The sequence below is a fragment of the Hyperolius riggenbachi genome, chromosome 2, assembly GCF_040937935.1.
Source record: "Hyperolius riggenbachi isolate aHypRig1 chromosome 2, aHypRig1.pri, whole genome shotgun sequence".
Classification (NCBI taxonomy): Eukaryota; Metazoa; Chordata; class Amphibia; order Anura; family Hyperoliidae; genus Hyperolius; species Hyperolius riggenbachi.
The window spans coordinates 124,776,535-124,790,135 of NC_090647.1; the positions used below are offsets into that span (position 1 = coordinate 124,776,535).

Sequence of the window (13,601 nt, forward strand, 5' to 3'; positions counted from 1 at the left end):
AAGAGTAATGTAGGGCGGTTTTGGACAGTTTGCTTATATCGTCAAAATGATCTGCTATACTGTTTTTTTTGTTTTGTGCTTTTTGTTTTGTTTTTCCTCTATACCTTGCCAAAGTGGGGATGGTTTTACAGCCCAATGATGATCAAGTATCGCGCTTAGAGGGAATAAGGCTGAACATTCTGAAGTCTGAGTTCCTCATCTTCATCCTTTGCTCGCCTCCTTTACTCCATCTCAACTCTTTCTGATCCCTTTTCCTTTTCTCCTCTTTTGCTTAGACCATGTTTGTTCAGTCTTCTCAATGATCGCAAGATTATGAGATCTGAGGGCTTTGCCAGTTTCTTAGTGTATTTCATATGGGCAGTTGAAGACTATGCATCCAGTGCCTGTCGGCTGGATCTGCTTGGTACATATGGGCAGCTACAAGTGTTGGCACAGGTGGCGGACTGGCACCTGTCCCCTTCATTTTACATCTGAGCAGATGTCAGCAGAAAATTAGCATTCAAGCTGGATTTGTAAGAAAAGTCTTACAGCTTGGAACTGGACCAATCAAATATACTTCCTGTCAATTTTGATTAGCCCAGTTCCAAGCTGCATACAGTTTGCATGAGATTTGCTGGCAAGCTAGAATGATTTGCATCTCATTTATGATCTCCACCAATGATTGATTTCAAACGCTGAAGCTTGGTTGCATTACATAGCAATTGAGTGCTCATTCCCCGGCAGATCAGCAGATGGAAACACGTGGCAAGAGCACAGTTCAGCTGTCTGTGTGAATTGGCCCTTAATATGACTACATAAAAACTATTTAAATGTATATTTTTCAGCGCCCTTTCACTGCAGTGGAAGAAATTGCACCGACACCAAAGTTTGACTTTTTGGCATCCAATTTCCCTCCGTTGCCTGGAAGTGTAGCAAGCACACCTGGGGAGCCTGTACTTGAAAGCAGAATGGCTGATGTTGTAAAAGGAATTTGCAAAGAGAAAGTAAGTTGTTTTTTTTCTTACAGTATTTGTCTAACAAATCTTTGTATCACAGTAGACCTGCGTATTGCACAGTTTGAGAGAATTTCTACAATTACCTGCAACTTTTTCACACTTTTTTTTAATATGTAGAGTTTATGTAGCCATGATTAGCAAAACATAAATGCTAGATGTGAGCCTGAATTCAGCTGCATTCAGCAAGGTGAATACAGGTCCAGATATGAGTGATTGCTTAATATGGGGTTCACCTGCTTTCTGTCCTGTCCATCCCCTTCCCGTTGCAAAAACATGACCTAAGAGAAACTTTAAGATGGAGAGAATAATTATTCCAAAACTTAAGTCTATTGACACTGCATTATACAAACAGAAACATTTTAGCAGCAAGAGTTGGCACTTAACCTCTTAACTCAAACAGAACGTACCGGTATGTCCAGTTTGAGCCTACAACAAAAAGGACATACTGGTACGTCCTGTCAATCAGCGGCATGTCTGCTCCCGCCGCTCATTCATGGCGAGATTTACACTTTGGGGATTGGTGAAGGGGAAAATGCTTTCCCTGAGCCAAAATGCCTGGGAATATATGAACATGACTCCAATTAGGGGCCATTTTAATTCATAAATATTAAAATGGTGTATACTGCCATCTTGTGGCTAAAAATGAAAAATTTAAGTAAATCCCATAAAATAAAATACAATAGTTTTAATTACCCCCCTTTTTTCCCCGTAATGTATTTTCTATGCATTTTGTAGGGGGAAAAAACAAGTATTGCGCACTAAGGGTAGGTCTTCCCTGAGAGGACCAGTCATCGCCGTGGGGAGGTCTAGTAGGGAATAATTTGTGCACATACTATTTATACTGAAGCTAATGTCCTCCTTTGCTGTACCTGTTTTGAATGCAAGTTGTGTATGTTGTGTATTTTAGTCCACATTGTGGAGCGCTGCACATCTATTGCAGGTAGTCGATTCGGGTGTAGCCTCTGTTTGGAAGCGCTGCCAATGTCTCCTGCTGTAAAATTGCCCACTAATGGCCTAATTTGTGTGTGTGTGTGGGGGGGGGGGGGGGGAGGAGGAAGAGCTAGATCATTTAGATGTGAAAAGCACTGATATAGTTTTAGGTCAAAATGAATTGGAGCACTGACAGGTGAAATGGCTCTTTAACCATTTAGGGACAATGTAACGCATTAAAACGTCATGTTCGCCGCTATTAATGGCAACAGGACGTTTTAATAAGTTACATTGTAACTCTGCTGCTGTGTGCGAGCGGGCGCGCTCCCGCTGCGCGCGCACGTCGGGTCCCGCGGCTTGGTGATTGGACCAGGGAATCACATGGTCCCTGGGCCAATCAAGTGCCAGTAACAAGGCAGATCATTGTTACAAGCCAGTAACAATGATCTGTCCTGTAGTGTATGTAAACAAAGTTGCTTTCTCCCTCCCAGCTCATCTGTCACCTCACACTGCTGTCAATCAGCATTCAGAGGTGACAGGAGCTGTGAGGGAGAAAGACTGTGATTGTGGTAGGATTTTTATATTTTTAAATAAAATTTTATCCCCATACTTTTTTATTAACCCCTTATCCTCCCCCTCCTTTGCCATTTACTGGTTTTCTGTTTTATTTTAGTACTTTTTAGTACTTCTTAGTACTTTTCTGTACTTTTTCACCCCTCTTTTACCCTTACTCTGATATTTCTATCTATACTTTCTATCTATATTCTTTCTTTTCATCTTCATATAAAAACAAAAAAACAAAAAAACAAAAAAAATCTTTCTGTGATTGATCAATCGCTTGGTTGATCGATCGATCTGTCTGTCTGTCTGTCTATCCCATCCATCCCATCCATCCATCCATCCCATCCATCCATCCATCCATCCATCCATCCATCCATCCATCCATCCATCCATCCATCCATCCATCCATCTATCTATCTATCTATCTATCTATCTATCTATCTATCTATCTATCTATCTATCCCCTTTGCTTACTATGGCGAGGAGACTGTATTCTGTTGAGGAGGCAGCCGTCTACCTTCAGCAGAGCAGCAGCAGTGGGGACGATTCAGGGAGCGAATGGCACCCAACGAGCAGCAGCTCTGAGTCAGATTCTGACAGTTCAGAGAGCGTTGGGCAGCCGTCTCGCCGCTTCAGGAGGGATGATGAGTCCACTGTTCAGGGCCCTTCAGAATCCACCGCAGGGGGCTCGGTGGGTAGCACAGCTGCAGCTAGCAGCACAGGCCAGAGGGGAACCACTGTCCAGGGCCCTTCAGATGCCACCGCAGGGGGCTCAGTGGGTAGCACTGCTGCAGCTAGCAGCAGAGGCCGAAGGGGAGCCAGGCAAAGGCAGGTACGCCCACCGGTACCTGAGGACATAATTCGGGGCACCTGGTCACCCGCTAACCTTGTAGCACCCAACATCCCGCCTTTTACAGGGGCAAGCGAAATATTAGTGCCCACTGACAACTTCGGGCCTGCTGACTTCTTCCAGCTCTTTGTGGGTGATGATTTGCTGCAGCACATTGTGGAGCAAACCAATTTGTTTGCACAGCAGTATATTGCCCAGAAGCCCACCTGCTATTTGGCTGAGAAATGGGAGCCCACCACCATACCTGAGCTAAAGGTGTTTCTGGCCCTAACACTACACATGGGCATACTCCAACAGCCAGAAATAAGACTGTACTGGTCTAAGGACTTTATGCACGCAACACCCCTGTTTCCAGCTTCCATGAGCAGGCAGCGCTATGAGGCTCTTATGAAGTGCCTGCACTTTGCCGACAATTCGGACAATGTCCCCAAAGGTGATCCTGGCCATGACAAGCTTTTTAAGCTGAGGCCCATACTCACCCACCTCAGTACAAAATTTAGCGAGGTGTACACCCCAGAGAGAGAGGTTGCAGTGGATGAATCCCTCCTACCCTTCCATGGCAGATTAGGGATAAAACAATATATCCCAAGTAAGGCTGCCAAGTATGGGATAAAATTTTATAAACTTTGTGAGAGCAGCACTGGCTACACCTATTCTTTTTTTCTGTATGAGGGCAAAGATAGCCATTTGCAACCAGCTGGGTGCCCACCATACATGCCAACCAGTGGGAAAATTGTGGTGGAACTAGCCAACCCACTCCTCCACCAAGGCTATCATCTGTACGTGGATAACTTCTACACCAGCATTCCCCTTTTCAAATTTTTATATTCTGCAGAGACTGGTGCCTGTGGGACAGTGAGGCCAAACCGCAAAGGCCTCCCACCACAGGTGGTTAATAAAAAATTATCGAAAGGGGAAACACACAGTCTCAGAAGTGGTGAGCTCCTGGCTATAAAATTCAGGGACAAGAGAGACGTCATGGTCCTGACTTCAATCCACACTGAAGAAGTGGTTCCTGTCACAACCTCCAGAGAGCGGATCGAGAAGCCAATGGCATTGGTCGACTACACAAAAAATATGGGTGCGGTGGATCTTGCGGACCAAATGCTCTCCTACTACTTTTTAAAAAAAAAAAAGAGGGCCTGGTACAAAAAAGTTTTTTTTTACCTCCTGCAGATGGCCATGCACAACGCATTTGTGCTTTATAAAAAGAAATGCCACGGTGACAGCTACCTCCCGTTTATGCGACAAGCTTTAAGATCGCTGATCAATGAAAGCGTACACCTTATGGAGGAATACAATCCAATGCAACTGGATGGAGCAGTTCGCCTAAGGGGAAAACATTTTCCTGCCCTGATCCCCCCGAACCCAATTAAGGCGAAGCCACAGAAGCGATGCCGGGTGTGCACCAAGCACAAGAGGCGGAAAGACAGCAGATACCACTGCCCAAAGTGCCCCTCACAGCCGGGACTCTGCGTTTCCGGCTGCTTTGAGGCATACCATACCCTCAGCAGCTATTAGACTTTATTTTTTATTTTATTTTTTTTTCTTCGTTACCCTAAATTTTCACTGGACTTTTTCCTCTCTACTTTTATTTGCCACTTACTGTCCCTCAAAGGAACTCACAATTACCACTAGTTAACATTACCACCTTTTTTGGGGGTGTGGGAGGAAACCCAGAAGCTTAGAGGAAACCCAAGACTCCTACAACCTGCAAATAGTTTTTTCCCATTTGGACTTGCTGCTGCAAGGCGAGAGTGTTTGCCACAGGACTTTACTCTGCAGACCACCCCCCATCTTCTGACCACTGGCTTTCCTTGGCGTATGACCTCTGGCCTTTCTCCATCCTGCTAGACCTGCAATGGTGAGTTCCAATGTATCTGTCATTCATGTTATGGATAGTGATTTAGGCCTCACCTAAATTATTCTATTTGCAACTGAGTAGGCCTGAGTCTCTAGTTTTCAGAATGGTAACATTTGTGTCTTTTATTGAATGGTCTTACACTCCTGGGGCTTTGAGAAGAAAGAATTACATTGTTGCATTTGGTAAAAAAAGGGCCTTAAAAAATACATTGGCGCTGCTCATGATTAACAGTGTATTATGTGGCCAAAACACTATCTGATGATGTGTATAGGGTATCATTTTAACCGTGACAAGCAAGAGAAGAGAATTTGGGGTGTTTGAGAGATTATGCATATGTCATTTGAATTGTTTTTTCATGCCAAAGTAAAGAAAACTGTAAAAAAAAAACATTTTCAAAGTTACGGTGCAATTTCATCAAAACCGCAAAAGTGCAAATGTTACAAAATATGTATATTTGGGTAGGTCTGGTTCTCTAGTTTTCAGAATGGTATAATTTATGACCTATATCCAATGTTCTGAGACACCAGGAGTTTTGCTAGGAAAGTATGACTGTATTGTTTCTGGTGCAAAAAATGGCCTTGAAAAATACATTGGCGCTGCTCATGATTAACAGTGTATTATGTGGCCAAAACACTATCTGATGATGTGTATAGGGTATCATTTTAACCGTGACAAGCAAGAGAAGAGAATTTGGGGTGTTTGAGAGATTATGCATATGTCATTTGAATTGTTTTTTCATGCCAAAGTAAAGAAAACTGTAAAAAAAAAACATTTTCAAAGTTACGGTGCAATTTCATCAAAACCGCAAAAGTGCAAATGTTACTCAATATGTATATTTGGGTAGGTCTGGTTCTCTAGTTTTCAGAATGGTATAATTTATGACCTATATCCAATGTTCTGAGACACCAGGGGTTTTGCTAGGAAAGTATGACTGTATTGTTTCTGGTGCAAAAAATGGCCTTGAAAAATACATTGGCGCTGCTCATGATTAACAGTGTATTATGTGGCCAAAACATTATCTGATGATGTGTATAGGGTATCATTTTAACCGTGACAAGCAAGAGAAGAGAATTTGGGGTGTTTGAGAGATTATGCATATGTCATTTGAATTGTTTTTTCATGCCAAAGTAAAGAAAACTGTAAAAAAAAAACATTTTCAAAGTTACGGTGCAATTTCATCAAAACCGCAAAAGTGCAAATGTTACAAAATATGTATATTTGGGTAGGTCTGGTTCTCTAGTTTTCAGAATGGTATAATTTATGACCTATATCCAATGTTCTGAGACACCAGGGGTTTTGCTGGGAAAGTATGACTGTATTGTTTCTGGTGCAAAAAATGGCCTTGAAAAATACATTGTGCTGCTCATGATTAACAGTGTATTATGTGGCCAAAACACTATCTGATGATGTGTATAGGGTATCATTTTAACCGTGACAAGCAAGAGAAGATAATTTGGGGTGTTTGAGAGATTATGCATATGTCATTTGATTTAGATTTTTTGGCAAACTGAATGAGAAGCAATAAAACTGTTATTTCCATATACTCTGTACCAAAATAAAACACTTGTAAAAAACACCAAAAGTGACAGAATTGAAAAACGAATGCATAAATAGTTACCTTAGGGACTCAGCTTTTAAAATATGTATGCTATGAGGGTGAACTACTGTTATATTTGCAAATAAGGGCTTGAATTCATTGGTAGTATGCAATGAGAAAACAAAAAACACAACATAGGAAAAATACACCTTTATTTCCAAATAATATATTGTCACCATACTTTGCACTAGGGACATAATTTATATATTGTAATAACCAGGACAAATAGGCAGATAAAATGTGTCTGTTTTATGCACATTAGCAGTGTTTATTTTAAAACTATAGGGGATGAAAATGGAGAAATCGTGTATTTTTTCATTTTTTTCCTTGTTTTTCCCTTTAAAATGCATAAAAAGAAAAGGTATTACTGAAAATAAATATCGCCTCCAAAAAGCCTATTTAGTGGCAATAAAAACAAGGTATTGATCAATTTGCTGTGATAAGTAGTGAAAAAGTTATTGGTGAATGAAAGGGAGGAGCGCTGAAAGGTGAAAATTGCTCTGGTCCGTTAGGGTAAAAACCCTTGGGGGTGAACTGGTTAACAGTAAGGGTAAAATAGCCTGTGGGATGAAGTGGTTAAAAATGAAGAAAACTTGTGAATATCAAGAAATATAAAATGAGGTGAAGGTCTTCTGATGGGTACAGAGTGGAGATGGGAATTTTTGGCATAAATAAAATTTGATTTAAAATCTCCCCATCTCCTTGATTATGTAGTTGACTTACCTGCCTTTGACCCAAAGTAAGGCTCACATTGCACTAGTATTGGAAGCTGCTGCCTTATCTGTAAGCACCAAACTGCTGTTTACCTGCGTAAATTGCTATCCATTTACTTTGAACACAGCTCTCTGCAATAAATTAACTTTGTCAGACATTAAATACATTTGCAGCCAGGAGAGCTTACAGAACTTTACCAGCTGGTCGATACACGGTACAGACACGTACCGTGTATCCCCAGCATAAGCCTCTGGGACAAACTGTGGCTTCCCCATCCTCCTCCACCGCCTTGTTCAGCACTGTGACCTCCACAAGGCTTGTGCGTGTGTAATAGCACTGACTTAACCACTTCTCTACCACGGGGTTTTTCACCTAAAAACCACAGCAATTTTCACATTTAAGGGAGGCAAGGGTTAATGGGCTTAATGGGGGTATAATTTATTTAAAAAAAACCTCACTGATGCTGATCAGTCACTAATGCTGTGTTAGTTATCTGAGATCCTCTCACGAGTGATCTCAGTAACTGTAACAGCATAGTGACTGATACAATGTTTACACACATTCTGCATGAATAAGCACTGTCATTGGTTTTGTGAACACATGTTCACATCAGCCAATCACAGACCAGCGGGTGCCCGACGCGTATCGAACGCGATCGCGCACAGCAGGAAAATAAACAGGAGTTGCCTATCTACGCCCCTGTGACTCAGGTGAATTTTAAAGGGGCGTAGATAAGCGTGGCAGAGGTTGTTAAGTGGTTAATCAGGCTTGGCTTTGAACGGGCCAGTGAAGGAGAATGGGGAAGCGTTGGAGGATCCCAGAGGCTTCCCTCTCCCAAAGTAAGTAGTTTTTTGTTGTTTTTTAAATAAAAATTCACAGGTGTACTTTGAAATGTTATATTTTACTTTGACATAGTGGAAACTATATTGTGGGTGATTCAGTAATGTGCAATTCTACCTTTTTGAATCTTAAAGGAGAACAAGGAATTGCCTCCACATGTATCTACACATACTCAGGATGAACCTGCAAAAATGACTCCTCAGCAACCAATCATAAGTTCAATACACAGCACCACAGAGGAAGTGACTCCATCTCCCACACCCCCAAGGTAAGCTAAACCAATCTCTGGGTGCTTATAAATAAACTATCATTGTATGTGAGTATTCCCAGTTTGTGCTTGATCCCTGTTTACATCCAGAGATTTTACCCATTGTGCTGTATGCAAGGTTGTATTTTTAACATGTAAATCCACAATTACTTTACTGCATAGAACACTTGATTTGGTGTCTTTCAAATGTATTTCCTGGCTGCTATTCTTTTATGGTTACAGTGCTTTGCTTCTGTCCTGGAACAAGTATGTAAGATGGTGGGGAAATCGTGATCTGTTTGTTCCAGAAGAGTTTAGAACAGGCTTTCTCAACCAGGGTTCCCTGGAACCCCAGGGTTCCTCGATTACTCTGCAAGGGATCCTTGGCGTTTTCCCCCCATCCTGGGGGTAGTATAATAGAGCACATTATAGTAGGTGATACTTCAACAAAAAGCACTAACTTGGGGGGTCAGGAGACAGTATAATGAGTGGTAGTGTAATAGGGGTAGTGAAATAAACAGCCACACATGCTTTTAAAGACCATGCCTCCTCCAAAATAAATGCAGGGGTTCCTCGAGATCAAAACATTGTTTGCAGGGGTTCCCTGATATCCCAAAGTTATTTGCAGGGTTCCTCCACGGTAGAAAGGTTGAGAAAGGCTGGTTTAGAAAGTGGCTCTTAAAAAAAAAATAAAATCCTTTTGTAATGAAGATGGTGTCATCTATACCTCCTAAATTGGAGCTTTACTGAGTATAGCTTGAAGTAAGCCTTTGAGATGCTAAATTTTGGCTTGCATGCAGATATAATGCAAATTATACGCGTCTTGGAACTGGACCAATCAAAGCACTTCCTGTTGATTTAGATACATGGAAGAGCTATATACATTGATTCTAAGCTTGAGTTCTGAGTGAAATTGATGTGCAGAAAGTTTTAGAAAGAAGCTGTGTATACAAAAACCTGAGTTTTTCCTCTAGTTGCCAGTTTTTTTTTTTTTTTTTTCATTAGTAGACTATTGTCAACTTGTTTTATATGGAGTATTCTCTTGACTGTACCTCCACTGTTCTCGTTTTTTTTTTTTTTTTTGATAGACTAAATAATTACTTTGTATGTTTGTGTTTAGCAATCCCATTATTGAGAAGAAAGGCACAGAAACGTCTTGTCACAAGGATGTTGCCAGTCAGACCTCAGTAGTGCTACCAGTATGCAATGCAGCGTCCGTAAAACCACCAAAATCTGCCACCTCTGCACCTATAGCAAGTGTGTCTCCTGCTCAGAGCATGCAGGTAATGACTGTTTCGTAATATAAACATGCTTTATTATTCTATTTTAATTGCTTTTTGTACATTTTTAAATCCTTTATTTTTTGAATTGTACTATTCTATTGCTGTCCAATGTGTAAACATATGTCACTGTTCAGAGCAAGTAAAACATATGCTTTTTAAAGCGGATCCAAATGAAAAACTAGCTATAGCAAGTAACTTGTGTATATATCTTAAGTTTAGATGGTTTACATAGAAAATCTATCTGCAAACCGCTTCAAAAGTATATGATTATTTCTTCCTGTGATAAAATGAGCAGCCATATTCTGCTTATTACACAGTCAAGCTGCTCTGCATCTCCACCCCACAGCCTGTGAAAACTCCACTCGCCTCCTCCTCTCTCCTCCCCTCTCCGGCCCCTTGCCTTTGAAATCTGGTACCTGCTTGAGCAAAAGCCGCTTCCTCCCCGAGCACTTGCAGCATGGGGCTCAGAATGCCTAGGCGCTGAGCGTGTGGATACATTCATTTACATTCAATTAGGTAATAAAATAAAAAAATAAAAACATTTGGGTGGAAGAATGCCCAAGGCAGCGAAAGTTTGTCTCGAATCCACTTTAAGATAATTGTGTAACATTGTCCTCTTAGTTAGGAGAGCACCGCCACTGCAGCTGGTTTAGCTTGAGTATTGCAAGAGGTAACCCAAAGGAAGTAGATGTTTTATGCAGTAGCTTGATGATCCAATGGCACAGCCTCTATCAGCACTTCTTTTTACCTGGAGAATACAGCTGAAGACCTCCATGAAAATGCTGCTGTTGATGAGACTAGTAAGAACTTCTGGGTTAAGACCTTGGTGCTCTCAAGCAGAGGGCCTTTCAGGGGCAGTGCTGGGATATGGCGGGTTGGTTAGTGCAGCATATGCTCAATCCCTATTGTGTGAAGCCAGAACGGAAAGGGACAAGTCTAAAAATGAACCTGCATATTCAAATAAACTGACTTGATGAGTTGGACCATTTGCAAAAAATTAGGTAATTCTCTTTAAAGGCAATGATGATCTCCCTTCAGTTCAGCTGTACAAATTTGTAAAGTTTGAGGCCACTCATCATTTGCAATTGCTGGTCTGCTCAGGATTCTTAAGCCCCGTCTACACGGGGAGAGATTGTGGCGATCTGGCGGCTCGATTAGCCGCCGGTTCGCCTCTTCCGCGTGCCCGCCGCGTCCCCGCTCGGCGCGCGGGAATCAATACCCGCTCGTCCCTGCGCCGCGAATCTGCCGCTCGATTCCCTGCCATTGTCCCCTCGCGGGGAGCGAGCAGGGAATCGGCGGTGCTAAGATCCGTCCTGTCGGATCTTATCAATCGAGCCGCATCAGCAGCTCGATTGATAAGGAGCATCGCGGCCGCATCTACGTGTAGATGCGGCTTTACACTCTCTATTCCAGCCTGTCAGTTCATTGTTGGACATCTAATGCATGATGGGTCTCAATAACCCTAGAATGCATTGTAACGGCAAGTGAAGTTCCTGCTAAGCTTGCTTGCCTAGTAATGGGCTACTTGTAAACCATGGCACTGTAATTGCTCTGTGAGAGTGGCAATGGGAAGACAATGGTTAACAAATTTTTAGTAATGTCCATTTTTAAATTTAGAATCTAGAAGGCCTTAAATATAAACTTTAAAACATAAAGTGTTTTCTTCACAGTGGGGAAAATTGTCCTATTATATGGCTTATTATCTTGAAGTGTCCTGAAACACATGCACAGCAATGGAAGAGTTTCCACTGCGTGCATGTTGTGCGGAGCGATCCGAGAATCTGCAGCATGCTGCAGATTCTCGCACGGCTGCATCCGCACGCAGCCGCGTCTTATCTCTTCATTTCACTTCTGCATCGGGAGATGCGAAAGTGATGTGGGCGGCAGCAGAATTGATGCGGTGTGGCTAGGTTGCCGCATTCGCATCACTTTAGTAGTGAAAACCGGCCCTTAGTGGAGCTGTCAGCCGTACTATCTCAAGAAAAAAAATACACATAAGTAGATGAATACATGCATTACTTGCATATGTATTGCACTGTCCACGTTTGGAATTTAGTGATTATACTACAGTAAAAAAAGAGAAAATTCTTCTTAGCATTTCCCATTTTAACTGTGGCTATTTTGAAGCCTGATGTAATTTCCTCCCTTACTCTCCTCTGCTTCATTGTGTATGCATTGCCCGCCCTCCACTATAGTAAGAGCATTGACTCAGCATGAGAAATATTGGCCAATCAGAGAGAAACAGAGGTGTGGGAGGGAAAGAGGCTTCAGCCAATCAGGCTGCATTAGTTAAAGGATAACTGAGGTGAGAAGTATATGGAGGCTGCCATAATTTTTTATTTTTTCCTTTTAAACAATACAAGTTGCATGGAAAGCCCTGCTGATCTCTTTGGCTTCAGAAGTGTCTGAATAACAAACAAGCATGCAGCTAATCTTCAAAAGTTGCTGCTGCGCTCTCCAGACCTGCAAAAGATAAATCTCCACATAGGGCAATATCGTTCAGTTTATATGGATCCCCACTCCATTTATTCCACGTGACTCTCGTGAAGTGCTCTCCCAATTAATACCTTATCCCCTCTTGCTAGGATGCTCACCAGATTCTGACCACCCCAGCGTTCAGGTGGATCTTGCACAGTATATTTAAATTCACTTCACTGGTTTCTGTAAAGAGGAAAGATATCCACATAGGGTAATACAGTTCATTCACAGTATATTCCAAACACTGATTCCACCATGTGTTACTCAGTCACCCTGTGATTGTGTCAATCCCATGTGCTGCAAATCACACTGCTCACCAGATGCAGCCCACCTCTGATCCTAGGTGGAAGTCACGCTATATGTTATTGCCAGAAAAGCTTCACACTTCTAAATCCTTTGAACGGGCCTTCTCAAGGTCTTGCTTTAATTCCACTTTTAAAATTGCTCAATATAAAAATATAAAAACAAGAACCAACATAGCGTAACACAGTAACCACTAATGCACTGCGCAAAGATTCAAAATCACTTACGCCTCCATGTGCGTTCTGCGCATATCATACATCAGCATCTGCCAATGCCCATCCGTCTGGATTCCGTCTGGTGTCCGGGTGCGTTTAGATGCCGCGCTCTCCCGTTCCGCCTCCTCTCCAGGTCGCAGGGTGTCGGTCCGTGCGCTTCTATGCTGACCGGCCCCTGATGAGTCTGGCATTGAGGACGAAACGCGCGTAGGGCGGTATTGTGCGTCTGACGTCGCACGCAAGGAAGAGAGCGCACGGAACGGCCGGTCAGCATAGAAGCGCACGGACTGACACCCTGCGACCTGGAGAGGAGGCGGAACGGGAGAGCGCGGCATCTAAACGTACCCGGACACCAGATGGAATCCAGACGGATGGGCATTGGCAGATGCTGATGTATGATATGCGCAGAACGCACATGGAGGCGTAAGTGATTTTGAATCTTTGCGCAGTGCATTAGTGGTTACTGTGTTACGCTATGTTGGTTCTTGTTTTTATATTTTTATATTGAGCAATTTTAAAAGTGGAATTAAAGCAAGACCTTGAGAAGGCCTGTTCAAAGGATTTAGGAGTGTGAAGCTTTTCTGGCAATAACATAAAGCGTGACTTCCACCTAGGATCAGAGGTGGGCTGCATCTGGTGAGCATTGTGATTTGCAGCACGTGGGATTGACACAATCACAGGGTGACTTTGAGTAACACATGGTGGAATCAGTGTTTGGAATATA

The 13,601-nt window shown here is 42.5% G+C and overlaps 1 protein-coding gene across 2 annotated transcripts in view; it reads left to right on the forward strand.

Annotated features, from left to right (window-relative positions):
- LARP4 (La ribonucleoprotein 4) overlaps nucleotides 1-13,601 on the forward strand; it is a 102,143-nt gene that overhangs the window by 74,923 nt on the left and 13,619 nt on the right. For both annotated transcript variants that reach the window (XM_068267345.1, XM_068267344.1), the window contains exons 13-15: nucleotides 825-983; nucleotides 8,486-8,619; nucleotides 9,719-9,881. In XM_068267345.1, coding sequence (XP_068123446.1) covers nucleotides 825-983; nucleotides 8,486-8,619; nucleotides 9,719-9,881 — 456 coding nt within the window. The remainder of the gene's footprint in view (nucleotides 1-824; nucleotides 984-8,485; nucleotides 8,620-9,718; nucleotides 9,882-13,601) is intronic.